This window comes from Esox lucius, chromosome 13 (assembly GCF_011004845.1).
Source record: "Esox lucius isolate fEsoLuc1 chromosome 13, fEsoLuc1.pri, whole genome shotgun sequence".
Lineage (NCBI taxonomy): Eukaryota > Metazoa > Chordata > Actinopteri > Esociformes > Esocidae > Esox > Esox lucius.
Window position 1 is genome coordinate 21,345,767 of NC_047581.1, and position 24,928 is coordinate 21,370,694.

General features: G+C 39.9%; 1 protein-coding gene across 1 annotated transcript; it reads right to left on the reverse strand.

Moving 5' to 3' along the window:
• Nucleotides 1-12,169: 12,169 nt before the first annotated feature.
• Nucleotides 12,170-23,775, reverse strand: slc14a2 (solute carrier family 14 member 2). Its single transcript, XM_010876444.3, has 10 exons — nt 23,691-23,775; nt 20,170-20,241; nt 19,655-19,853; nt 18,543-18,732; nt 18,331-18,459; nt 16,888-17,080; nt 13,957-14,104; nt 13,713-13,847; nt 13,543-13,592; nt 12,170-13,374 (listed from the first exon to the last, which is right to left on the reverse strand). The coding sequence occupies exons 1-10, from the start codon at nt 23,712-23,714 to the stop codon at nt 13,108-13,110; spliced, it is 1,407 nt and encodes a 468-aa protein (XP_010874746.1). The 5' UTR covers nt 23,715-23,775; the 3' UTR covers nt 12,170-13,107.
• Between the last annotated feature and the right edge of the window lie 1,153 nt (nt 23,776-24,928).

Here is a 24,928-nt window from a genome sequence, read left to right on the forward strand (position 1 = left end):
TGGGCATTGTCCTCCACCAGGAGGAACCCAGGGCCCACTGCACCAATGTAATGTCTGACGATGGGTCTGAAGTTTTCAACCCGGTACCTAACTGTCCAAGGATATGCCTTCCCCGACCATCACTGACTCACCGCCAAACCAGTAATGCTGGATGATGTTGCAGGCAGCATAAAGTTCACCATGGCATCTCTAGACTCTTTCACATCTGTCACATGTGCTCAGTATGAACCTGCTCTGGTGAATGCCAATTGAGCTGCACAGAGCTGAGTTCATGCCATGGAGTCTGTTTCTGACAGTTTGGACACCAGTAGCCAGCTGGAGGTCATTTTGTAGGGCTCTGGCAGTGCTCTTCCTGTTCCTCCTCACACAAAGGAGCAGATACCGGTCATGCTGCTGGGTTGATTCCCTTCTACAACCCTGTCCAGTTTTCTGTGTGTAATGGCCCGTCTCCAGGTATCTCCTCTATGCTCTTGAGACTGTACTGGGAAACACAGCAAATGGCACATATTGATGTGACATCCTGGAGGGGCTGGACTGCCTGTGCAACCTGAATGGGCTGCTGGTACCGCCTCATGCTACCAGTAGTGACAATGACACTAGCAAAACGCAAAACTAGAGAAGAATCAGTCAGGAAAAATAAGGAGAAAGCAATTGTCTGTGGCCACCAACTGCAAAACCATTCCATTTGTGGGGTTTGTGATTCACAAACGCTTATGCTTCCTAACTGGACAGATTGATATCCCTAAAGTTCAACTATCCTTGTAAAAGAAGGATGAATATTTGAATATATGTTCCCCCATGTCCCCTGCTCTTCCTCACACCTTTGAACTCCAATTGAAGCCTGCATCCACTACCAGACCATGGTGTTTGCCTCTGCAACAGGAAGGGGAACCGTCAGCTAGCTAACAATCCCTTACCATCAGCTAGCTAACCATCAGCTACGTGATTGCATTTGTAATGACGGCAATTGGTCTTCCGGGATTTAGTTATGATTTTAACCTCCTGAGACCCTTCATTCTGCATAAATTAACAGCATTACTTATTGATCTTTGAATACTTCTCTGGTACTGACAAATGCGGTATACACTATGATGTACGGTATATAAAAGTAAAACATTTTGACTGCATATGTCATTAGCAGTTGTGCCCTTATTTGTTGCCATGTTTAGGCATTGAAAAGCACACACACTTGGTCCACATACACATACATATACACACTCACACTGTTTGCTAACTTCATGTTCCGTTTTGATGAAAACAGTTGAAATTAACAGTTTTCTATTTTGTTACAAATTGGTGACTTTATCGTATTATGTAGTAAAATAAACCCAAAGTCATCGTACCTTTTTTCAAAAAGTACTTCCTGCTCAAAGACAATGCTTAGATATTATACTTATTTCAGGTCCTTCTAATCCCAAATAGCTAAGATAAATTACAAATGCATACATTATCATAGCTCAGGTCTTAGGAGGATGAAGTTAATCGAAGTTAACATTTTATTATATCAAGACATGACATTTCTATGCCACTACATTAAATGTAGCCTACATTACCTTGTTCAGTGTGACATACTCTAAGGCTGTGTTTGAACTAAGCGCACTCTAGCTGTTATGCAACTCCGTATCTACAAGCATCAGGATAGAACCTTCTAGAGTTATGTAATACCCGTACGCTTCATTTAAATTAGATCTTGGCATCCCCACCACAGCGTGTGTGACTATATGGGTAGCATCAGGGTGGTAGGTGTCATTGCTTTCGTATAAAGAATGATGTGTATATTACCATTGCTTGCTAACCAGAGCAGGGTGGAGCTTAGTGTTCACTCCAACAGATGCGATGCATCTCTACCTGATTTCCCACAAAGATGTAGGCAGAAAATATAGATTTTAATCCCATTCTCCAAATCATTTAAAGTCTATTCACAGCTGGTTTGGTTTAACATTAGTTCAGTAAACAATCATCCTATAATATCATTAAGTTGTTACGTGTTGGTCAATTAAGTATGCAAAAACAGCTTTTGCAGAAGCCAGAATCTGTCCTCAAAACATGCTAGCCATTTGGAATGGGTATAGGGATATCATTAATATTATTGTGTCTTAGTTCTGACTCTGATCCATCATACATATAGCTAGCTAGACCAACATTTACGCATGATTTACATTCAAAATCCTAAAAACACCACATATCAGCCATCATTATGGTAGCTATTGTATACAACCTCAAATATTACTGCTGTAGCTACCTAGCTACTTATCAGAAAATGGTGATCCTTGATTGCTGTTGGGACTGTCAGTGGCAACTCAAGTGTTGGAACTGAATCAGGCTTCAGCACAATACACTTTTCAAATCACTTTGGGTTTGCATCGTTTTCTGCAAGATCGGCTGAATGAATTGTAGACTTAGTAGTCACAGTGGCACATTAAGCTAACTATCTGATCAGTTGCTTGCTGAAGTGGAGAACGACAGGTAACGGGCTGTACACATTCAAACTATGATGGGAATTATATCATTTTAAGATATCATTGCATGTTTTAAAATGAAACAATGACATGACTTCAAGTTTTCCAAGCAAAATCAAAACCGAGTGACTCAGCCTCAAGCCCATGATTTGATTTTCAGATAAGGCTCTACAGACAGCAATGATATCTAGTTTTCATTCTTTGGTGAGATTAATTACACCTGCCATAGTTCAAATTCTTCATCAACATATCCTCAACCACAGACTGTATCCCCATGGACTTCAAGATGGATAGAGTCGCTTGTCTCCTCAAGAAATCAACCCATGACTGCTGTGTTGTCAAAAACTACAGACTGTTATCCCTTCTGTCTTTACTGTCCAAAACATTTGTGCTCACAGTTTTATACCAACTCTCCTATTTGGCTCTAAATGCAGGCTTTGGGTTTAGGCCCTCTTATTTCTATACACCAAGTCACTCAGCTCCCTCATATTCTCACATTGTCTCGTCTATCATTTCTTTGCGGAAAACACTCTGCAAGCATAAAGAAAGTGACTTGGTCATGCAGGTTTGAAGTAAGGTTGATCCTGGTTGGTCCTCAGATGGGTGACCAAGTGCAGCCGAAATTAACGGGCACTTTTCTTTCTGGTTTATATATACAAATCCACATTGCAGCGAAGAGCACATTGCCCTGTGAAGGGTGCTGTGTTAAAGGGACATTCCTCTCCTTGTAATTATTCCCTAGGTCATTGATGTCAATGATAATACTTTCTCAATTTACTGTGTAAAATAAGGAAGACTATATGAATATATGTTCCCCCATGTCCCCTGCTCTTCCTCACACCTTTGAACTCCAGTTGAAGCCTGCATCCACTACCAGAGCATGGTTTTTGCCTCTGGAACAGGAAGGGGAATCGTGGACCTCCCTTACCTTCATGCAACCCTTAAAAACATAAACCCAATCAGCTACATGATTGTATTTGTAATGACAGCAATTTGTCTTCCAGGATTTAGTTATGATTTTAAAGTTATTGATGTTAAAATGTAATTATATCAAGAAATGACATTTCTATGCCACTACATTAAATGTAGTCTACATTACCTTGTTCAGTGTGACATACTCTAAGGCTGTGTTTGAACTAAGCGCACTCTAGCTGTTATGCAACTCCGTATCTACAAACATCAGGATAGAACCTTCTAGAGTTATGTAATACCCGTACGCTTCATTTAAATTAGATCTTGGCATCCCCACCACAGCGTGTGTGACTATATGGGTAGCATCAGGGTGGTAGGTGTCACTGCTTTCGAATGAACAATGATGTGTATATTGCCATTGCTTGCTAACCAGAGCAGGGTGGAGCTTAGTGTTCACTCCAACAGATGCGAGGCATCTCTACCTGATTTCCCACATCAAAGATGTAGGCAGAAAATATAGATTTTAATCCCATTCTCCAAATCATTTAAAGTCTATTCACAGCTGGTTTGGTTTAACATTAATTCAGTAAACAATGATCCTATAATATCATTAAGTTGTTACGTGTTGGTCAATTAAGTATGCAAAAACAGCTTTTGCAGAAGCCAGAATCTGTCCTCAAAACATGCTAGCCATTTGGAATGGGTATAGGGATATCATTAATATTATTGTGTCTTAGTTCTGACTCTGATCCATCATACATATAGCTAGCTAGACCAACATTTACGCATGATTTATATTCAAAATCCTAAAAACACCACATATCAGCCATCATTATGGTAGCTATTGTATACAACCTCAAATATTACTGCTGTAGCTACCTAGTTACTTATCAGAAAATGGTGATCCTTGACTGCTGTTGGGACTGTCAGTGGCAACTCAAGTGTTGGAACTGAATCAGGCTTCAGCACAATACACTTTTCAAATCACTTTGGGTTTGCACCGTTTTCTGCAAAATGGGCTGAATTAATTGTAAACTTAGTAGTCACAGTGGCACATTAAGCTAACTATCTGATCAGTTGCTTGCTGAAGTGGAGAACGACAGGTAACGGGCTGTACACATTCAAACTATGATGGGAATTATATCATTTTAAAATATCATTGCATGTTTTAAAATGAAACAATGACATGACTTCAAGTTTTCCAAGCAAAATCAAAACCGAGTGACTCAGCCTCAAGCCCATGATTTGATTTTCAGATAAGGCTCTACAGACAGCAATGATATCTAGTTTTCATTCTTTGGTGAGACTAGTTACACCTGCCATAGTTCAAATTCTTCATCAACATATCCAACATATCCTCAACCACAGACTGTATCCCCATGGACCTCAAGAAATCAACCCATAACTGCTGTGTTGTCAAAAAACTACAGACTGTTATCCCTTCTGTCTTTACTGTCCAAAACATTTGTGCTCACAGTTTTATACCAACTCTCCTATTTGGCTCTAAATGCAGGCTTTGGGTTTAGGCCCTCTTATTTCTATACACCAAGTCACTCAGCTCCCTCATATTCTCACATTGTATCGCCTATCATTTCTTTGCGGAAAACACTCTGCAAGCATAAAGAAAGTGACTTGGTCATGCAGGTTTGAAGTAAGGTTGATCCTGGTTGGTCCTCAGATGGGTGACCAAGTGCAGCCGAAATTAACGGGCACTTTTCTTTCTGGTTTATATATACAAATCCACATTGCAGTGAAGAGCACATTGCCCTGTGAAGGGTGCTGTGTTAAAGGGACATTCCTCTCCTTGTAATTATTCCCTAGGTCATTGATGTCAATGAAAAGACTTTCTCAATTTACTGTGTAAAATAAGGAGGACTATATGAATATATGTTCCCCCATGTCCCCTGCTCTTCCTCACACCTTTGAACTCCAGTTGAAGCCTGCATCCACTACCAGAGCATGGTTTTTGCCTCTGGAACAGGAAGGGGAATCGTGGACCTCCCTTACCTTCATGCAACCCTTAAAAACATAAACCCAATCAGCTACATGATTGTATTTGTAATGACAGCAATTTGTCTTCCAGGATTTAGTTATGATTTTAAAGTTATTGATGTTAAAATGTAATTATATCAAGACATGACATTTCTATGCCACTACCTTAAATGTAGTCTACATTACCTTGTTCAGTGTGACATACACTAAGGCTGTGTTTGAACTAAGCGCACTCTAGCTGTTATGCAACTCCGTATCTACAAGCATCAGGATAGAACCTTCTAGAGTTATGTAATACCCGTACGCTTCATTTAAATTAGATCTTGGCATCCCCACCACAGCGTGTGTGACTATATGGGTAGCATCAGGGTGGTAGGTGTCATTGCTTTCGTATGAAGAATGATGTGTATATTCCCATTGCTTGCTAACCAGAACAGGTTGGAGCTTAGTGTTCACTCCAACAGATGCGAGGCATCTCTACCTGATTTCCCACATCAAATATATAGGCAGAAGGTATTGATTGAATGTATAGTATTGAACATATGCACAGCCGGTTTAGTTTCACTTGAGTTCAGTAAGCAATAATTATATTATATAATTAAGCTCTTACGTGATGGTCAAATAGGATGCTAAAAACAACTTTCCCTCAAGCCAGAATCTCTCACATAGCCAAACGGATTGGGTGTAATGATAACATTATAAATATAGAGTGGCAATAGCACCTGACACTCTGGCCACAATCCTGCTGACCATTGACTTGTGGTGTCCAAAAAGGTCCCCATCCACCATTTGGAGGGACAGCTGAAGCATTGGAGGGACAGCTGCATTCATGTCACTCCCATGCTGAATGACTGGTCCAACCTTTTAGTTTAGATGAGTAACCAAGTCCTTAGAGAAGGGGTATCTTTTTGAAAACTCTTCATTATCATAAAAGTCAAAAGAGTTTAAACCTGTCTCAAATTTTTCTTCAAGGGACTCAGTTGTAAATTTGCCCTCTCCACCACAAATATGCTGCCATCCAAGTTAAACCACCTCAAGTGGCAGTTTAGGATTAGTCTGTTATCTAAATGTATAATCCAAAAAGCATTTTTGGAGCAGCAGTCTTAAAGTTTATCTAGGTTTAAAGTCAGAAATAAACTTAGATTAGAGGAAGGATTACATTTAACTTGGATCATTTTAGTTTTTACATTTGGTCCGGTTTACATACCATTGTGCTCATATGTTTGCATACCCTGGCAGAAATTTTAGCATTGATTTTGAAAATATGACTGATCATGCAAAAAAACTTTTATTTAAGGATAGTGATCATATGAAGCCATTTATTAAAACATAGTTGTTTTAATAACTGAACTACTGACTCTAAATTCTCATACACAGAACTCAGATAAGAATCCCTAGCCGTGACTGTTTACACATTCGACTGGTGGTGGGTAGAGTGGCCTGTAGCCACCATGTGACTACACATCAGAATACTGAACAGCAGAGTGAACACTGGTGTGCAGGTCCCAACAACAACGGATGCCAATGCACTGGATAACATAGGACTAGAGGAGTGGAGGTCAATAAATGCTTTCTAATACCATGACAAGAATCCAGGCAAGCCTAGTCCAGCCGGCACGCAATAAGAAGTGTTGTGTCTTTAACCACCACGCCACGAGCTATACATTTGCCGGGTGTCAGTATAGCCTCTTGCCATTTGATAACTTTGTCACGCATTAACATCACGCCAAGTTTGAATATTTCGTTAGTCACCATTAAGCATTGTGTTAAACTGAGTAACGTTTCTTATTAAGTTTTCCTCCACCACAAATAGCATCTATGAACTGTCTGTAATTTTTATCATAGGTACACTTCAACTGTGAGAGACGGAATCTAAAACAAATATCCAGAAAATCACATTGCATGATTTTTAAATAATGAATTTGATTTTTATTGCATGACATAAGTATTTGATCACCTACCAACCAGTAAGAATTCCGGCTCTCACAGACCTGTTTCAACTTGTTACCTGTATAAAAGACACCTGTCCACACATCCAATCAAACAAACGCCAACCTCTCCACAATGGCCAGGACCAGAGAGCTGTGTAAGGACATCAGGAATAAAATTGTAGACCTGCACAAGGCTGGGATGGGCTCCAGGACAATAGGCAAGCAGCTTGGTGAGAAGGCAACAACTGTTGGCGCAATTATTAGAAAATGGAAGAAGTTCAAGATGACGGTCAATCTCCCTCTGTGTCACATCCTGGTTATGCCCCTAGCCATCTCTGCGCTGGGCTGGGGGCATAGTCAGGACAGGACAGGAGGTGGCACCTCTAGCCACCTCCAATCCTTTTAGTCTCCCTAGTTGGCGGCAGGTGTTGGTCGTTGCCTCCAATTGGGGACCTTATTTAAGTTCCCTGTTTTGCCACACCAGTATGGTTCATTTTGGTTTTGCCTTTGTATGGAATACCCCATGTCATTGGTTGCTGCTTTTGTTTTGTTTGGGTCTATCTTTTCAATTAAACATGGATTATACCCTTTTCCTCGACTCTGTCCCGTGTCCTACTCCTACCACAGCCATGACACTCGGTCTGGGGCTCCATACAAGATCTCACCTTGTGGGGCATCAATGATCATGAGGAAGGTGAGGGATCAGCCCTGAACTACCATTAGTAACACATTACGCCGTCATGGATTAAAATCCTGCAGCGCACGCAAGGTCCCCCTGCTCAAGCCAGCGCATGTCCAGGCCAGTCTGAAGTTTGCCAATGACCATCTGGATGATCCAGAGGAGGAATGGGAGAAGGTCATGTGGTCTGATGAGACAAAAACAGAGCTTTTTGGTATAAACTCCACTCGCCATGTTTGGAGGAAGAAGGATGAGTACAATCCCAAGAACACCATTCCAACCGTGAAGCATGGAGGTGGAAACAACATTCTTTGGGGATGTTTTTCTGCAAACGGGTTCTAAACTCACAAATTGTCAACTAGACCCAATTCCAACAAAATTACTTAAGGAGCTATTTCCTGTGCTAGGTCAGCCAATGTTGAACATAATAAATTGCTCCCTTTCCTCCGGATGTGTACCAAACTCACTAAAAACAGCGGAAAGTCTCTTCTAAAAATATCTAATCTGGATCCTGACATATTAAACAATTATAGGCCAATATCGAACCACCTGTTCCTATAAAAAAACATATAAAAACTTGTTTCCCAAAACCTGAATGCCATCTTGAAGACAAATAACATTTATGAAATGCTCCAGTCCGGTTTCAGACCCCATCATAGTACTGAGACTGCACTCGTGAAGTTAACAAATGACCTTCTAATGGCCTCAGACAAAGGTTCCGCATCCATCCTGTTTCTTCTTGATCTTAGTGCTGCTTTTAACACTATTGATCACTCCCTTCTCTTAGAGAGACTGGAAATCCATATTGGGCTACATGGACATGTTCTAGCCTGGTATAAATCTTATTTATCTGAAAGATATCAGTTCATATGTGTGGATGGCATATCCTCTGACAAATCAAAGGTATGTCTTGGTGTTCCTCAAGGATTGGTTCTGGGCCCATTATTGTTCTCACTATATATGCTGCCTCTGGGTGATGTAATCTGGAATCACAATGTCAATTTTCACTGTTATGCTGATGACACGCCGTTATATATTTCAATAAATCATGGAGAAGCCCCAAAATTTGCTACTTTGGAAGCATGCATTTCAGATATTAAGAAGTGGATGACAGAGAACTTTTTGTTTTTAAACTCATGAAAAACAGAAATGCTAATTTTAGGACCCGAGAAACAAAGAGCGTTGTTACTGTGATCTCACTGTGAACCTCGACGGCTGCATGGTCATATCCCAAAAAACTGTAAGAAACCTCGGCGTTACCCTTGACCCTGACCTCTCCTTTGATGAATATATAAAATATGTCTCAAAAGTTGATTATTTTCATCTTCGAAACATTGCTGATGCATGTTTTTGTTACTTCAAAATAAGATTACTGCAATGCTCTTCTTTCCGGTTACCCTGACAAATCAATAAATAAACTTCAATTAGTGCTGCACACGGCTGCTAGAATCATAACTAGAACAAAAAAAAGTAACACATTACTCCAGTACTAGCCTCTTTACACTAGGGTTAGGGCTGATTTTATTGTTAACTTATGAATCAATACATGGACTTGCTCCTTCTTACCTCACTGAAATGATCCAGCCATACATACCTACATGTAACCTTTGATCGCAAGATGCAGGCCTTTTTATAGTACCTAAAATTTCTAAACAAACAGCCGGAGGCAGGGTCTTCTCTCATAGAGCTCCATTACTGTGGAATGATTTGCCAATTAAGGTTAGAAATGCAAACTCAGTGCAAACTTTCAAGTGTCTACTAAAGACTCATCTCTACAGCATGGTCTATGATTAAGTTTAGTCTGGCCCAGGGGCGTGAAGGTGACCAGAAAGGCTGTCCACCCTTGCTGTTTTGCCAGGTGGGCTCTCATCGCCACTGGGATGCCCTCCCTCTAATACCATTCGGGGGCGGAGTCACTGGCTTCTTGTTGTCTCTCTGTAGCGCACTTGTGCAATTGGGCTGTACTCTGCTGGCAATACTCGGCCCTCATTCAGGGTGGTTGGAGGTGGTGGGTGTCCCTTTGGTTGATGCTTGGCAATGTGGGTGGATTGAACTCCTGCCTGTTGGGCTCTTTCCGGTGCCTCCCCCAAATCGGGCCACAGAGTCACCAGACCCCCCTGTCTCAGCCCCAAGATCTTACATTGCTATATTATTGTGCTGGGGGAGTAGGGTCAGTTTTCCTTCTCCACTATAAATCCTTGTATATATAAGGAATGCATTTCAAAAAATGTCCCTGTCTCCTGCCATTTTAAACTCCCCACATCTGAGGAGTACCTGCCTTGAAAGATCCGTTGCTGTCCCTGTCCAAAGTCCTCCTGGTTGTGTTGCAGATCAAGACGATACCTGACGATTTCAGCTGCCACTGTGCTGACACCTCCCCCTGCCCTGTGTTGTCCCTGTCCTTGTCCATCTGGTCATGCTTCCGACCTGGACTAAGTTTAAATAGACTCTGGACTCAGCCAACATATTTATTTATTAATTATTAAAATTTGTACTCTTAATATGTTCACCCGGCACAGCCAGAAGAGGACTGGTCACCCCTCTGAGCCTGGGTCCTCTCTAGGTTTCTTCCTAAATTTCGGCCTTCTTAGGGAGTTTTTCCTAGCCACTGAAATTCAACACTACTAATATCCACCAGAACTTTTTTAATTTAGGCTTCCTATTATGTAGCCGCTGAATGTTGTAGCTAGCAAAGCTTTTGTTTGTCCTGAACAAATTCTGAGGCATAATATGTTTTGATAATAATGGGAGGCGAACGTGGGACCTGTTGTTCTGTAGTCTGCATCTCTAAACACTACGCTATTTAACAAGGGGTAAACAGTCAGTCAGTCAGGCACTCACTCACTCAGTCAGTCATTAATAGACATTCACTCTTCTAGGCCAGCTCCGCTTATGCGGTCCGGCAAAAACTATCTCATATAGTCACAAGCCAGTCTAGGTCAAATGTACTCAGGCTGCCTAAATCATGTGGGTTATATTACTTAAGCCGGTTAATGAGGTATGTCAACCTTCCTGTCACTATTAGATCTGGGCCAAGGAATGATGAACTGGGAAATACTTTATTTGGACAGTCCCAATAACCTATATATCTGGGAATACACAACAGACAAAAAAAATGTAAGTTTCAGTAACATTTCAACAAAATAACTTGCCCTTACCTTAACACTTATCATAACCCTTACCCTAACCTTTATTCTATACTTACCATAACCTTAAAAATTATTTGCTTCTAAATACACTGCTAAAAAAAATTAAGGTACACTCATGAACAAGATATATTGGGTCTCGATGAACAAGATATATTAAAAATTGAAATCTTTACTGTCTCACTAGAGGACGTCAGGCTTTCATGCCACCTCCTGGAGTCTGGTTCTGACTGTTTGGTCAGAAACATGCACACCAGTAGCCCACAGGAGGTAGGGGTCTGGCAGTGCTCCTCCTGTTCACCCTCGCACAAAGGAGCAGATACCGGTCCTGCTGCTGGGTTGAAGCCCTTTTGCAGCCCTGTCCTGCACCACTTGTGTAATAGCCCATCTCGTGGTATTTCCTCCATGCTTTAGAGCAGGGGTGTCAAACCGGTTCCACAGAGGGCAGAGAGTTAAATTGGTTCCCAGTTCAGACCTAAACAACTAGGTGGGGGTAGAAACTAACCAATTAGTGACCTAATTAATCAATCAAGTACAAGGTGAAAGAGAAAACCTGCAGACACTTCCTCCATGGAACCAGTTTGACACCTCTGCTCTAGAGACTTTACTTGGAGACACAGCAAACCTGAATGGGCTGCAGGTACCGTCTCATGCTACCAGTAGTGACAAGGAGAGAAGAAATGAGAGAAGAATCAGTCAGGAAGGATAAGGATAGAGCAAATGTCTGTGGCTACCAACTGCAAAACCATTCCCTTTGTGGGGATGTCCTTTTTTTGCCTCTCCAGTGCACCTGTTATCACTTAAATGTAAACTGAAACAGGTGACAGTGATTCACAAACGCTTATGCTTCCAAACTGGACAGATTGAAATCCTTGAAGTTTAATTGACTTGGTGTTATACTGTGATGATTTTGTTAATGATCTTTTTTACATTATTTTGAGCAGTGTTTATTGTTTTTGATAGTTTGTTGACAGGTGGACTATTTATTTAATATCAACAAAAATGATAAGGGAAGGACAGGTGCAACATTGAAGCAGCATGGAGGCAGGACAGGGTGAACAGAGAACTTTTAATAAAAAAACTAAAACATAAAAAACTGAATCAAAAGAACAAGACTAAACAGAACATTGTTACATTTGGGTGTAACCAAACATTGACCGACAAGATACACTGGGAAAGGAGGAACTTAAATAGTGACAGTGATCAGGAACACAGGTGAGGGCAATGACAAGAAGCATGATCCAAATGCGGACATTGGATCTCACTGGTACGGCACGCCAGCCATTCCAAGACGTGACAGCGGGATGTAGCTCAAACAATGGCCAGACGGTGTGGTGGGTTAAGAGATTTTAGAGCAATGACCCTAGTAGTTAACCCTAGTGGTGGAAATATATTTCTTGAATGAAATAATGTTCAAATTGAATAGTTTTTCAATTGAATTCATCCAACATTGAACATTATTGTCTTTATTGTATATGTCTTATAATCCTATCATGTCAGTGCATTTTTTATTATAATAATCCATAGAAATTAGAGTTGTTTGTTAAATTATGTCTATGTGTAAAGCCATTATATTTCAATAATGGCTTTACACATAGACATAATTTAACAAACAACTCTAATTTCTATGGATTATTATATAATAATATAACATACAATGAAAAATATTTTTTCATGACCTATGTCCTATGGAATAAGCGAGGTCATGTCGCTTATGTTTGACAAGCACATTGCTTATTCCAGCCTTTTGCGCTGTGTGTTCACATGGTCATGGCTGTGCATGAATTCACCAATGCACTCAAGCAGACTTATTAATAAATCTCACAGTTGTTGTGGAAATCATCCCACTTATGGTTTACGCTCAGATTTGTGCTTTCGCCTCATAGAAAACAGATGCCCCTGGAGTCGTTCAGACATGTTCTACTATGCTGCTCACTTCACTGTAGCCCATCTACATTATCCCTCTCTCCTAGATCATTTATTAAATTTTATTTTCTTCCATCTTCCATGCGCTCTATCTCAATCCTCAGCATCTCTTTATCGCTACACTTAATCTCTTGTTCCTTTTCCCTATCGCTCTTCTCTTCTCTCTCCAACCTCTCTTGCTTGCGGAGCTTCCAGAAGAAGCGTAGGTTCCTCTCAGGGTAGGCCACATTGGCAAGTGTCAACTTGAAGATGGTTTTGGTTTCTGTGGTAATCAGAAGGAAGGTAAGCGCGGAGAGACAGAAGGGCCATGTGCAGGCAGGCAGACCAAACTGAACCCAGAGAAAGGTGGAAGAAAGAGAAGGGGGAGAAGGGAGAGAGATTTTAGGCCATGGCCACTGGCATGGAGATTTATCCTGCATGTTTTTATTCTGTATTTGTGTGAGGGCAACCCTTAGGGTTGTTATCTATAGTGTAGATTCTAATAGATTTCTACTTACTGTGGACATCACATTAGTGATGGCTGAGCCTAGATATGCACAGAAGAACGCTGGTGAAGAAAAGGCACAGTCAATCTCAGTTATGTTGCTACATTAGCATCCTTCCAAATGTTTAATACCTTCAACCATGTGATACAGACACCACAAATGACACTGTAGAGTGAACTCACCACAGGTGACTGCCAGCAGGTGTACCTGCCAGGTGAGAGCATAGAACATCCCCCCAATAGCGATGCAGGCTAGGACACAGTTATATCCCCACAGACCAAAATAGATAGCCTCAAATGGAGCAGCTAGCGCCAGACCTAAGGATTAAACACACACTGGGGTTATCTCTGCTGAACAATACTATCTATTTTAAATACGTATAGAACACACCGGTTCATAGGCCGGGGTTAATGTATGTGTGTTTACCTGAAACCATGCCGACTGCAGATCCAATGGTAGCATGAGCACAAGTGATAGGAGAGGAAATGAAGAGGGCAATCATAAAGATTCCTCCTGTCCAGGGGTTGTCACACCCATACACCTGGCCTACACCTACTGGCACTGCTCTGAACAGCTGGAAGATAGGCATGAGATCAGGTGCGTTCGAGTGACACCACCGAAAACTCACAGGCATTGTAAAGATGAGGGACACACCTTCAAAACGTCAAGGCACACAAAAATTTACCTGTGAATGCTTTTTTATTAGAAAACGCTTAAGGCATGATCAGGGATGTGTAGTAACGCGTTACAAGTAACGCAAATGAGTAAAATGTTACAGTTTCAGAGGAATGAGGACTTTTCTTAGTTACTTTACTCTTACTCAAGTATTTTTTTTTAAATAAACCGTACTCTTTACTCCGTTACATTTCATCTACTCTTTCGTAACAATTTTGTCTTCAGTCATTTGTCAAAAAAATTTAGTTTTTTCGTTTCGTGATTTGAGTTTGGGTGTTCCCTCCCGCTCCTTTAAATCTGCATTGGAGTGCGAGCCCGGACGTAGCTAATTAAATGACAGACACCGGCATGGAAAGTTGTGAATTGGAGGCAAGCGTGCCGCACAAGCCCTGAAAAGTGAAGCCAAAACGTCTCGATCGCCCCCTGGTGAGTGGTCCCAGTATAGGTCATAAACCCCGCCCTCCCCATGTTATTCAATGGGACGTGAGACCAACTAAACAATTAAATTACCCTTCAAATATCTTTTTTCCGAAGCTGGTTTCTGTCATTTACTGTAGTTTGTATCACGCTAATGTAAATTCAAGAGTTTATTTTTAAAATAAGTTGGTTTTTAGTTGGTTATTTAATGCTCTAAAAACGGTGGTGTGACATCGTGATTCACAGCTGTGATTGACAGCTATCTGAGCCGAGGAGCCACTGAAGCACCATCAGGCTTTTTTCGCGATCTTCGGAGGACTGAGGAAATTGGAGCTTTACATTTAATGTCTAAATTTCTATAATTGATATAATTTCACACAGACATAATGGGTTGTTCTGCAGTACATTGTGCTAACCGATCTGGCATTTCCAATCGATCTTTGAATTTTTTTCGGTAAATTAAATGTATAAGCTATTTAATTAGTAAATAAATGTAATGGGCTAGCTAACGTTAGCTAAAAGACAACAAGCCTCGTTAATAGCCATGTTAATAGCTAGCAGGTGATCGTTAGCTAGAAGTTACCAATTATTTTTGTATTAGGCCTATTCTAAATTAAGGTTAAACATGATGTTAGTTCGGCTATAACATATCATCTAGGTTTAACAAGCAAAGGTTGTACTGTACTTGGACTTGCGATTGATTACGGTATGCGCATTCTGTGAGGGAGAGTGAGGGCGGGGCACAGGGGTGGGGCCGTTGATTTTGCGGCTTTACGGCTTTACTTCCTGCTCGCTACTGCGCATAACTACTGCGCAGAACTGGTCCCAAGATCGCTATCTGCGCAGGCGCAAGTCCAAGATGTCAGCGCCGTATCGGGACACTGGCGGCTTCAGTTTTCACCAATGGAAAAGAGCGAAAGGGCGTCGTCCATTTTTTTTACAGTCTATGATTGGAGGACGTTGACGAGGAAAATTCCAATCCCAGTTACACGACATGTTTAGAATTAAATTTAAAATAGGGAACACAATCATCATGAAATGTTGTCTTTTTATTCCCAAAGACGCAACCTTCGATGCATTCAAAACCTCATCATCATATCTCCGCAAGCACATAGAGGTAAGGTTAGAGAACCGGCTTGCGCTACTTTGCCAGCTAAATCCTATTATTATAGCTAGCTATCTTTTCTTTTCTTTTTTCATCGTACAAGTCCATGTACAGTATAACGACATGTAATATATCCTAATGATAATGTAATAATCTAGCTAATCTACAGTATATAATAACACTACAACTAATATATTTGTATTAGTGGTTCATTGGGCATGACTTGAATTGTATTATTTAGTAATGCACTTTAGTTAGCAGCAACATACCCTGTCTAGCTAGCTAGATTTTAGTTGAAAGCAAGCTAGATTTTAGTTGAAAGCAATTGCTGCTAACCAGGTGGCTTACTTGCAATGCAGTCAGTAATTCTACCCAAGACCTGACTTACTAACTACAAATATTTGATTGACAAGATGTACTGAGCATCACTACACAAGATGATTCTAATTTATTTTTTCCAGTAACATGTATGATGGCATTAATTTGCAAGAATCGTATTTGCAATACAGATTAATAATAGAAATACAGTATTATTAACTTTTGCAATTTATTTTGTTTTTCTATTCTGCATTGCTATGGGCTCTGGAAAACAAATGCCTATTCAAACATTAAAAATGCAGTTTGCGTTTGTACTTTCTTAAAAAAAAAATCCTTGTTGTTACTATGCCGTTATAATGTCTTGAACAAAATATGTAACTAGTACTTTTTTGACCAAGTACTCTTTTACTCTTACTTGAGTGCTTTTTTCAGGTGGTACTTCAACTTTTACTTGAGTACATTTTAGGACGAGTAACAGTACTTTTACTTGAGTACAGATTTTCAGTACTCTACCCACACCTGGGCATGACTAACAGAGTAAATGTAAATCATTTTGTGAAAGTTAACTTTTTCTGGCATGTGGCCTTTCCAGATAGAATAACCAGAGTTATAACCTGTATAACACTAAAGGTCCTAGAATACATTAGCATATTGGGAAATGACACCTCTTTGTCTCTTTCTAAACTAAAACCCTATTAAAAATAAACCTTAACTTTACCCAAAACTTGAAATTCTCCCAGAATGTGACAGAATGTTGTCCTAATTTTAATACTTTTACAAGGTTTTAGATACAAGTTAGTACAATAAAGACACATGCTCACGCAGTATGCTCAATATCCTACCTTAGCCACGTCAACATCAGTCCAGGTGATGTTAGCTAGTTGTGTGCGCGGCTGGAAGAGGACTTGTGGGAAGTAGTTGTTGTAGTGGCCTGTAGCCACCATGTGTACACACACCAGTATATTGAAGGGCAGAGTGAACACTGGCAGGTCCCAACGACTGTTAATGGACGCCAATGCACTGGACACTATAGGACTGGAGGAGAGGAGGTCAGTGAATGCTGCTAAGGAAATTATGCTGCTAAGGAAATTAAACTTTATTATCTCTAGTAGTCACAAATCACAGATTTGGCCAAATCTAGTCAGGCTGGCTATAACATGTGGTTGAAAGTCTTTCACCCGTTCATTCTTACATAAGATCAGAGAAGGTGACTGTCACAGGTCTGTTAGTGCACTGCTGCCAAAATTTGGCTTGGTATGTGCCACTAAACAGGACTGTACTGTCTACATGGCATCAGATAGCATATTAGTATAAAGATTGTTAAAGATTATGTTTTCATTCTCATCTCATACTGTATGTCAGGTGGAAGCATTGTCATGGCTAAGACATTTATGCTCAATATAATCTGTGTTTGTATGTGTCTATGTGGTAGATTAAGCTTCATAAATAAGGCCTTAAAATAGTTTATGCTCTGGTCTGGCACAGAGATTCCTGTAGGGAGAGCACAGAGTGCACCTTGGTTCATTGCATTTTTTACTTGAAGACAGCAGCACCATGTCTTGCATTTGTGCATTTACCTTCCCAATCAGGGATGTATCTATGTCTACTGCTGGACTTACTGGCTCAGATAGCCTCCTTTTTCTGGTACTGAATGAGACATTCTTTGAATGTTTCACTCACATCCATAACTCAAAAGATGGGAGGGTGGTAATTAAGTAATCCGATGAGTCATGGTGGCATCTAAAATCTGATATCTATCATAGTTGCAAATATCTACCTTGGCAGAAGATTATAGGCGATGTCATGACCTTGATTTGGGCTCAAGACAACATAGATGTTGCTACATTACACATTCCCCACACTGCTGCCTCTCTTCTCCAACAAATCTAAATGCGGACAGCAGTGTTGATTGCCCTTACATTTTAGCTTAACTTATCCTTAACATCAGTAACTTTTATGCCTAAACCTTACTCTAACTCTTAACCCTAAACGTAACTTTAACCCTAACCATAGAATTTGCCCTAAATGTCCTCTATGTTTTACCCTGCTCCTGGAGAATTGGCATCCTCTATGTTTTACCCTGCTCCAAAAGAGCTACTGTCTTTTCTCTACAACATCTCTACAACAGACCTAATTCTAATAATTTGCTGGATGAAAAGCTAAATCATGTTAGTCACAGGTTTGCTGTATTTGTGAGGTCTTAAGGTGCTACTGTACCAAGCAAGGTTAATCAAGCACACACACACACACACACACACACACACACACACACACACATAACTCACCACATCATAGACATGAAGATGTTTGGCAGCAGGAGCCACCAGTACCAGTCTCCAGCATTAGAGAACACAGCCATCAGCAGCCCCACCAGTATTCCATTGTAACCATACAGGCCTGCTGCAATCGCATCCCTAAAACAGAGGCACGCACAAAGCTCACGCGTACTGTAGACATATTTACGCATATACAAACACGCAAACACGCAGACACATACCTGCTCTGTTGCAGTATGATGGCAGAGATGGTGGAGGCAAGTGTGCCTACAAAACCGTTCAGAGCCAACCAGCGGCTCTGCAGGATCAGCCCAGCAAAGATCACCAGGCCACTCAGAGGGTTGTTGACAAACATGACCTGGGAAGCACCACGGAGTACCCAATCTAACAGCTGGAGCAGGAAGAACTGTTCTGGAAGCGGAACACGGAGATGAGAATGGTGGGAGAGAAAGAGAGTGTCAGATTCATATAGGTTTCTGTATTTAAACACTAAAATATAGATAATCTGGTCATGGTTTGGAGGTTTGCATATGTCCCAGTGAATGCAAAGCAAATTTGCTACATGGAATCCCCAGGCTAAAAAGATGGGGGAAAAAGTTGTTCTGCCCTTGTCCAAAGAAGTCAAACAAAATGTCTCTCACCTCCCTCTCCATTTTGGAGTAAAATTTCAGTTGGACCTTTTGTGTACCATATGACTAAGATTATGTAATTTTCATTAATTACATTTATACTTCACTGCAAAAATAAATGAACAATAACTTGCACTTGTCTTTACCTACAGCTGTTGTCCTGTATGGCTGAACTTCTTTATTGAGAAGAATGTACCAGGATTACGATAAATGTCAATGTACTAATTTGATATGTGAAAATCTACTATGACCGTGATACTTAAAAATTTAGGCTACTAGTGATGTGGTAAGTGGTTGCTTCATCTAGTTATCTGAAGATAAATACACGTACTCCCTGTAAGTCGCTCTGAATAAGATCCTTTGCTATGATCACTGGTGATTATTGGCACCTCCAAACTAACATCCCCATTAGCATGACTACATTAATATTTTCATATTTTAAGAACAAGTATATCTCTTCAGTTTTAATAAATTCCCCAATATTTGTAAGTATATCTTACACAAACACATTGCTTAAGTAACTTTTGCAATTTTATTGCAGATCGCTGGCTGTAGTATCTCTGGTTAATATTGCCACGGCCAGCATTGGAGCATCAGCTTCCCTGATTATTAAAGTCACTTTATGATTTGCCTTTAGAGCCTTTAAACTGATGATAAGTGATGGTTGTACTTATTAAGTAGTGTCTTACTGGATATATTCTTACTTTTTATCCACTGTGCAAACACTTCCATGTCTCCTGAGAAGTAGGACAGTAGAAGTAAAAACTGGGCCTTGGCCTTTTGCTGACAGGTACAAACTGCAGGCTCCCCAGCATCTGTCTTCTCCCTCTGGGCTGATTTCTGATCCTTGCCCCCTGACACCTCTGGATCCAGGTTAGCCATCAGTGGTTGTTGTTCCTGCTTCTTGGAGGATAAGAACAGACTCAGTTAGTACAACTACTTGAATGCATAAAAATTAGCTACATTATTTAATTGTGCAAATATAATGTACTCTTATTTCCATTGTTACTAGTAAAGCCTGTTGTCAGCTTATTCTGTCATGGTTTTATTTCTCAGCGTTTTAATATGAATAGTTCTTATTATTTTGGTTAACTTATCACCTTGAGCATAATGTCCTAAAACGACCCTCTAAGCATCTGTGTGATGTCCTAAAAAACACACACAGTGACTGAAGTTGTCTTGATTATGGCGCACCAGACCTGTCTCTGGCCTGGCCTACCTTTGAAGGGAATGTGGATGGATGTTCTTGCGTTGAGGCAATATAGAGACCGGAGATATTCTTGGGGACCTGCTAAAGAAGATGTGTACATATTTTATTTCTTACACCTCAGTTTTACAGTGACAACATCACAATTGCAAAACAACTATTAATTAGACATAGACAGAATCAAAACACTGTACAATAAAGTAGGCAACAGATATATTAATATACATGTGAGGAACATTGATAAAACATTGATATAAAGTATGTCTTGCGGCATCTTCTTTATCAGCACTGCACCAATGCCACCCCCCAGCCCAGGGATGAACAATGGGGCCCTTGAATGCAACCCAGCAATTTAGCTGTACACAGAGAACAGGGTCTTTATGAGAATTGATCCTTGAGGAAATCATATTAAAACAACCAGGCCCTCAGATTTGACACACTGTTTATGGTCAGGGACATAGATGGATTTCAGAAGTTTTTTTGCGAGAGGCAATGGGGTGAAAGTAAGGCTATAATAAGGTTAACCAGGTTATTGTGAGTTTTTTAAATTTTCCCCCCTTAAAGATTTCAGTTTGTTTTTCAGTTGAATTGTTCACGTTATAGGTCACATTATTCTGACATGATTTATCTTTGTCTCATTCTTTTACATCACAAGAACCGGGCATTTTAACAGAGGTGTGTAGACTTTTCTTTCGCTGGGTTCACATTAAATCAAAATAATGTTATTTACACAATACATTTAATTTCAGTGGCCAGAGAATATTATAACTGAACCAAAGACACATTAGGTTTGCTAAACCTTTTTCTAACTTTCTTTTTGTCCCCAATCTTCACAATTCGGCTAGTTAACAGATGTACTCTACCGATTCATTCCACCAAACCAAATGTTTAGCCGTACTTGTGTATTACAACACTGGTACTTGATTGATTTTCTACCCGTCGTGCCCTTACCACCAACTCAAGTGACTCTGAATACTTTCACAGAAAAGATTCATGTATTTGACATGTGGAGGGTATGGAAGAAATTGATTAGCAATTACTATATGTGGCTAATTGATTAGCCACATATAGTAGTCTGAATGAAGAGGTAGGTTCATTTAATATTACCTTTGAGAGATGGGTAGAGTCTTGGAGGATCTATATGAGGCCAGTGTGAAATTGCTAATCAGTTAGAAGTCGGCTCTGATAACATTATAATTGGTTACATCCCTTCCTCTGAGTACTTAAAGTAGTTGTTTCCCTAGCTCCCTTGGTTGTGGTTTTAGTCGGGTGATGGTAATGATGCTTAAAATTCTCTGAAGTCCCCTGTCATGTGGATGTGATATAATTAGGTAATCCCATTCTTTAACCTGACATCCCCTGTCATGTGGATGTGATATAATTAGGCAATCCCATTCTTTAACCTGAAGTCCCCTGTCATGTGGATGTGATATAATTAGGTAATCCCATTCTTTAACCTGAAGTCCCCTGTCATGTGGCTGTGATATAATTAGGTAATCCCATTCTTTAACCTGAAGTCCCCTGTCATGTGGATGTGATATAATTAGGTAATCCCATTCTTTAACCTGACGTCCCCTGTCATGTGGATGTGATATACTTAGGTAATCCCATTCTTTAACCTGACATCCCCTGTCATGTGGATGTGATATAATTAGGTAATCCCATTCTTTAACCTGAAGTCCCCTGTCATGTGGATGTGATATAATTAGGTAATCCCATTATTTAACCTGACGTCCCCGTCATGTGGCTGTGATATAATTAGGTAATCCCATTCTTTAACCTGAAGTCCCCTGTCATGTGGATGTGATATAATTAGGTAATCCCATTCTTTAACCTGACATCTCCTGTCATGTGGATATGATATAATTAGGTAATCCCATTCTTTAACCTGACGTCCCCTGTCATGTGGATGTGATATAATTAGGTAATCCCATTCTTTAACCTGACATCTCCTGTCATGTGGATATGATATAATTAGGTAATCCCATTCTTTAACCTGACGTCCCCTGTCATGTGGATGTGATATAATTAGGTAATCCAATTATTTAGCCTGACGTCCCCTGTCATGTGGATGTGATATAATTAGGTAATCCCATTCTTTAACCTGACATCCCCTGTCATGTGGATGTGATATAATTAGGTAATCCCATTCTTTAACCTGAAGTCCCCTGTCATGTGGATGTGATATAATTAGGTAATCCCATTCTTTAACCTGACATCTCCTGTCATGTGGATATGATATAATTAGGTAATCCCATTCTTTAACCTGAAGTCCCCTGTCATGTGGATGTGATATAATTAGGTAATCCAATTATTTAACCTGATGTCCCCTGTCATGTGGATGTGATATAATTAGGTAATCCCATTCTTTAACCTGACGTCCCCTGTCATGTGGATGTGATATAATTAGGTAATCCCATTCTTTAACCTGACGTCCCCTGTCATGTGGATATGATATAATTAGGTAATCCCATTCTTTAACCCGGAGTTCCTTGTGTTATCATGCAAGAAGCACCATTTTTTATTGTGTGAAACAGAACCATGTGAACCTGCCTATATAAACCAATCATCAACTGTATTGTCAGAATGCTGTCTTCTACAGTACTTTTTCCTAGGTAGAGTGCCAGGAGAGACAGAAATCACGAAGACATCTGTAATTATCAAATGATTTGTGCTGCGAATGTGTACATCAATTAAAAGGAAAAAGCTATTTTTTGCTCTTGACTTCACAGCCGGAGCTACAGACACATTCACCCGGAGTTGTCAATGGTGGTTACTTTTATTATAAAAATACCAACATTCTGTTCTGTTCTGCTATTAGTAGGCTACCTCACATTAAAGGGTGAGTTAGTTATTTCTTTATTTTATATCAGTGGTATTCAACTCTTACCCTGCGTAATCTAATTTACCATTAATTGCACCCACCTGTTGTCCCAGGTCTAAGTAAGTCCCTGTTTAGGGGGTTGCAATGAGCAAATGTGGAACTGACTGAGGTTAGGGTTGAATACCCCTGTTCTATATTCTATCATATTTCAATTTAATTTAACATCCTTGAGTAATTCTATCTTATATAATAATTAACATTTTTAACTCTCAACTTTCATTTCCCAGTAAAAGTGTCTGGCCAGCATATTTGTACTGTAAATGAACACAGCTAATTATACAGCAATCTCACAGTGGGATTGCATTTCATTCATTTCAACAATATGAAAAGTATGCTAATATTTTAACATGATTTATTAAGCTAAATATAGATTAATCTATTAACAACACAGTTATGAAGAAATATTTTTTGTAAAACTGTTTTGCCTGAATAAAATTAGGTTAATGGTAAATTTGTCAGAATGCTGTCTCCCATTTAGTACAGGTTTAAAAGAGCATACAGATGAAAAATAAAATCACAAAAAATAAATAATGATAAAAAATAATCAATTTAAAGAATAAAAAATCTGTAGAATAATTGTGAAAAATAAGAGGAAAGAAAGACTGAAGCACCAAAATGTGAATGGCGAGTAGTACAGTATGTTCCCTACCAGTGGTGGATGTGGTCCAGGCATATGTGTTGTGTTGCAGCTTATCTGAAGATGTGCTGTGGCAGTGCTCCTCCTACTGTTTATATACCTCACACAGCATTCCTAGACTCCTCTCCTCCTACTGTTTATATACCTCACACAGCATTCCTAGACTCTCCTCTGACGAACAAGACTGATAAAGTTTGTGTGTGTGTGTGTGTGTGTGTGTTAGGTCTTACTGAACTCATGGGGACCAAATGTCCTCCCCTTGAGGCAAAAGTCAATTTCCGGTTTAGGGTCAAACTTACAATTGATTTTATAGTTACAATTGGGGTTTCTTTAAGGTCCAGGTGTTGTTGGTTAAGTCTAGGGTTAAGTTTAGGCATTACATCTAGGTAATGTCACCTTATTGAGGTTAAGGTTAGGGTTAGATTATGGTTAAGATTAGGGTGTGTGAGAGGGCCTAAAAGCGTTCAATCAGCAGGTTCTTCTAGTTCCAATAGTCAGCCACACAGCTGAGATCATCTGACCTATGACGTGTAAGAGATTTATCCCATAGAGAAAAAGTTACCCAAACATTCTGAGCACAAACACACCTATATGCACCCAGGAACCTTTTCAGTATTTTCTTCTTTCAAGCAAGCAGTGATAGCGAATGAATGAAGAGTCCCAAGCTTAATCTAAACCAGTGTCTTTCCCAATGCACACAAAAAGATAAAATACCTACACAGTATTTTATCTTTCTGAGTAAAATACTATAGACATTTTAAGGTTAAAGATTGCTGTTTTTAATCATCACTGAAATGTATTTATTCAGTGAAATTATGTTGTGGTCAAATTATTTTTGTTTTGAGTTTTATTCACTGAGTTATGTAGTCATCTGCTGAGTGCATCTGCCTGTGTATGTGTTATGTGTTCATGTGTGTATTGGTCTGTGTATGTGTTATGTGTTCATGTGTGTATTGGTCTGTGTGTGTGTTGTGTGTTCATGTGTGTATTGGTCTGTGTGTGTGTTATGTGTTCATGTGTGTATTGGTCTGTGTGCATGTGTTATATGTTCATGTGTGTATTGGTCTGTGTGTGTGTTATGGGTTCATGTGTGTATCGGTCTGTGTGCATGTCTGTGTGTGTGTTGTGTGTTCATGTGTGTATCGTCTGTAGGTTTCTTTGTTTATCATAGATGTATGTTCTACTTGTATGTTGAGCCATGTCTCCAAGATGATTGCACCGAGTTCTCTCTCACTATGATCCGACGTAGA

Excerpts from the sequence above, each read along its gene's own strand:
- slc14a2 (XM_010876444.3), bottom strand. The coding sequence starts at position 23,714 with ATGCCTGGACCACATCCACCACTG. Across the intron at positions 19,854-20,169 it reads CATCCACATTCCCTTCAAAG|AAGCAGGAACAACAACCACT; the intron begins GTAGGCCAGGCC and ends TTATCCTCCAAG. Across the intron at positions 13,593-13,712 it reads CCTGCTGGCAGTCACCTGTG|CGTTCTTCTGTGCATATCTA; the intron begins GTGAGTTCACTC and ends TTTCTTCACCAG.